This window comes from Aulonocara sp. 'chitande type north' Nkhata Bay, linkage group LG3, assembly GCF_057382095.1.
Source record: "Aulonocara sp. 'chitande type north' Nkhata Bay isolate Kocher_YH1m ecotype deep benthic linkage group LG3, A_spYH_male_GT1.1, whole genome shotgun sequence".
In the NCBI taxonomy this organism is placed as follows: Eukaryota; Metazoa; Chordata; class Actinopteri; order Cichliformes; family Cichlidae; genus Aulonocara; species Aulonocara sp. 'chitande type north' Nkhata Bay.
In genome coordinates, this window is record NC_141346.1 from 6668953 (window position 1) to 6671422 (window position 2470).

General features: G+C 44.3%; 1 protein-coding gene across 1 annotated transcript; it reads left to right on the forward strand.

The window, feature by feature from the left end:
- The first annotated feature begins 220 nt into the window (after positions 1 to 220).
- LOC147333706 (uncharacterized) lies at positions 221 to 2128 on the forward strand. Its single transcript, XM_086269415.1, has 4 exons — positions 221 to 251; positions 1326 to 1367; positions 1447 to 1713; positions 1797 to 2128. Exons 1-4 carry the CDS (start codon positions 221 to 223, stop codon positions 2057 to 2059), a joined length of 603 nt encoding a protein of 200 aa, XP_086125541.1. The 3' UTR covers positions 2060 to 2128.
- The last annotated feature ends 342 nt before the right edge of the window (positions 2129 to 2470 follow it).

Below are 2470 nucleotides of genomic sequence, written 5' to 3' on the forward strand. Positions count from 1 at the left end.
TGGATGTACAGCAGCTTCTTAAACCCCAGCTCACAGCCACCTCCGCCCTCTACTTCCCTCCTCTGTACCAAATAAGGAGCTAGCTTTGATCCAAATCAGCTAACTGCGCATCACCAGCTCTTCCTCGTCCTCGCTGTCCAGAAGCAGCAGCGTGATGATCTTGACAGGGAAGTGGTGAAGCTGAAGGTGTCACTCTGCTGCCAGTCGTCGTCCCGACAACATGAAGACTTCATCTGTGTCTCTGCTCCTCGGTGAGTCAAACGCTGAAATCCTTCACTCACTCATAGCGTTCATTTATCTTATAACACAGTAACAGAGTGTGTGCTGGATGCTCTCACTGACTGACTCTAAAATGAAATCTCTTCAGGTCTGTCCAAAGTCTGAAGTTACGTTTATGCGAGAAGAAGAGTTCACTCTTCTTCTTTAGTGTTTTTGTTGTTTTAAAGTTCAGATCCATCGTGTGTTCTGGACTCAGAGAGTTGGACCTTCATATCCAGTTTGTTGTCTTTAACATGTTGACTTGTAGAGAAGTCAGGCAACCTCTTTTTTTTAATCGAAGATCAACTTTCACTCAGGAAACCACAGCTGCTAGCTGCAGGTACCACATGCTCCTCTGGTCTGCCTCTGTTATGTAGTCTTCACTTCCACTATAGAGAGCAAACTTTCCTTTATGTGGACTCTAATGAAAGGACTGGAGACTGTTTTTTTGTCATTTACCTTACTTTTGTGTATTTTGTTATTTTTCTCATGATGAGCTTCAAACAGAAGCAAACTGGGACTCAAACCTGTGAATAAAGATCAATGAAGCAGCTTCTCCAGGTTTTTATTCATCAGCTGATGCTGAATAAACAACTAACCCTTATCCCATGGCTTTGGTTTATAAGTTCTGACTGTTTAATCCTGAGAATGCTTTTCTTGCCTGCTGTACCCCTTACTCTTTTATTCCCCATTGCCCATCCATCCAAACTGCTGAGTCTTCATGAAGCCTGAGTGGGGAGCAGTTTCTCTTCTGCTTCCAATAATCAACAATTCCCCAAAATCTGCTTAGTTTGGGAAATGTTTAGGTGCAGGGTGTTGGATTGTCAAAACAGATATGACGCCCACCTCATTCAGACCACGTGTACCAACATAGTTTCGTCAGCATGTGTTAAAACTGAGCTGGCGCTTTGTGTGATGTTTATAAGTCTAAATGTACTTTTAAAACCTAAACAGAACCTTAAAAGTGAATTAAAGGTCTCCCCCCTTTAATGTGATGTTTTTGGAACAAGACCAGATTGAAACAGGTTCCTGCCCTCTGACCTTCAGTGACCTCTGACCTGTTGCAGGTGTGTGTGTGCTGCTGCTGTCTGCACTGACTGTTTGTGCAGGTGAGTAGATGAAGTGCACCATGGTCCAGGACAAACACTGAGTGTAAACACTGATAGAAACTGTCCGTCTGTCCTCCAGTCTCTCTGAGCGTCAGTCCAAACCTTCAGCAGTTCTTCACAGCAGCCTCAGTGTCTCTGACATGTGAAGGTCAGCTGGGCTCTGATGGATGGACGGTGAAGAGGGACACAGGAAGTGGGACTGAGTCATGTGGAGCAGGTGGGCGGGGCTTCGGGAGGTTCAATGGTCCATCCTGTTTTTTTGATGAGTTCAGCCCAGTCAGTGGAGTTTACTGGTGTGAAGGTGAAGCTGGAGAGAAGAGTGAAGAAGTCAACATCACTGTATCAGGTAATGAAGTCATTCATTTAATCATCAGACTAACAGCAGACTGTTGTACCACCTCTACATCACTCTGTGGGTCTTTTCCTCAGATAAAGAAGTGATTTTGGAGATCCCTGCACTTCCTGTGAGGACAGGAAGTGATGTCACACTATGCTGTAAAAACAAAATTTGTGTCACAGTCGCAGCTTATTTCTACTTTAATGGACGTCCTGTTGGACCTACATCAGAGCACATAATCACCATTAACGTGCAGCAGTCTGATGAAGGTCTCTACTGGTGTGCTCCTGATGAGTTTGGATCATCTCCTCAGAGCTTTCTGAGGGTCAGAGGTCAGAACACTGTTTCCTCTTAAAGCTTAAACCTGTTGAGCTGATAACAAACTGAATGGCCCAGCTTCATATCTTTCCTGCAGATCCTACAACACCAACACCACCAACAACAAAAACATCAGCAAACATCCATATCTCCTGTTCTCCTCCTCCTCTTCCTAATCCCTCCTTCATCATCCCAGTCATAGTTACTGTAGGTTCTCTGGTCCTTGTGGTTCTGGTTTTGGTTCTAGTTCAGCTTCTTTGGAAGAAACACACAGGTATGATATCCGTCTGACCCACCTGGGCTCTTTTGGTTCAAGCAGCAAATTAAAATATTTTGAAATTTCACTTGAGAAAATCTGAGGGACTTTCCTGTCTGCATTTATTTTGTAGAGCACTGGGTCCCAACATCTTTAGACTGATGCGTTCCCATGGCCCAATTGAAAAGTTTT

Bases quoted from the DNA above. Each gene is read 5' to 3' on its own strand.
- LOC147333706 (XM_086269415.1), top strand. From the start codon at position 221: ATGAAGACTTCATCTGTGTCTCTGCTCCTCG. The intron at 1,368-1,446 runs GTGAGTAGATGA...TCTGTCCTCCAG, and splicing joins TGCACTGACTGTTTGTGCAG to TCTCTCTGAGCGTCAGTCCA. The intron at 1,714-1,796 runs GTAATGAAGTCA...TCTTTTCCTCAG, and splicing joins AGTCAACATCACTGTATCAG to ATAAAGAAGTGATTTTGGAG.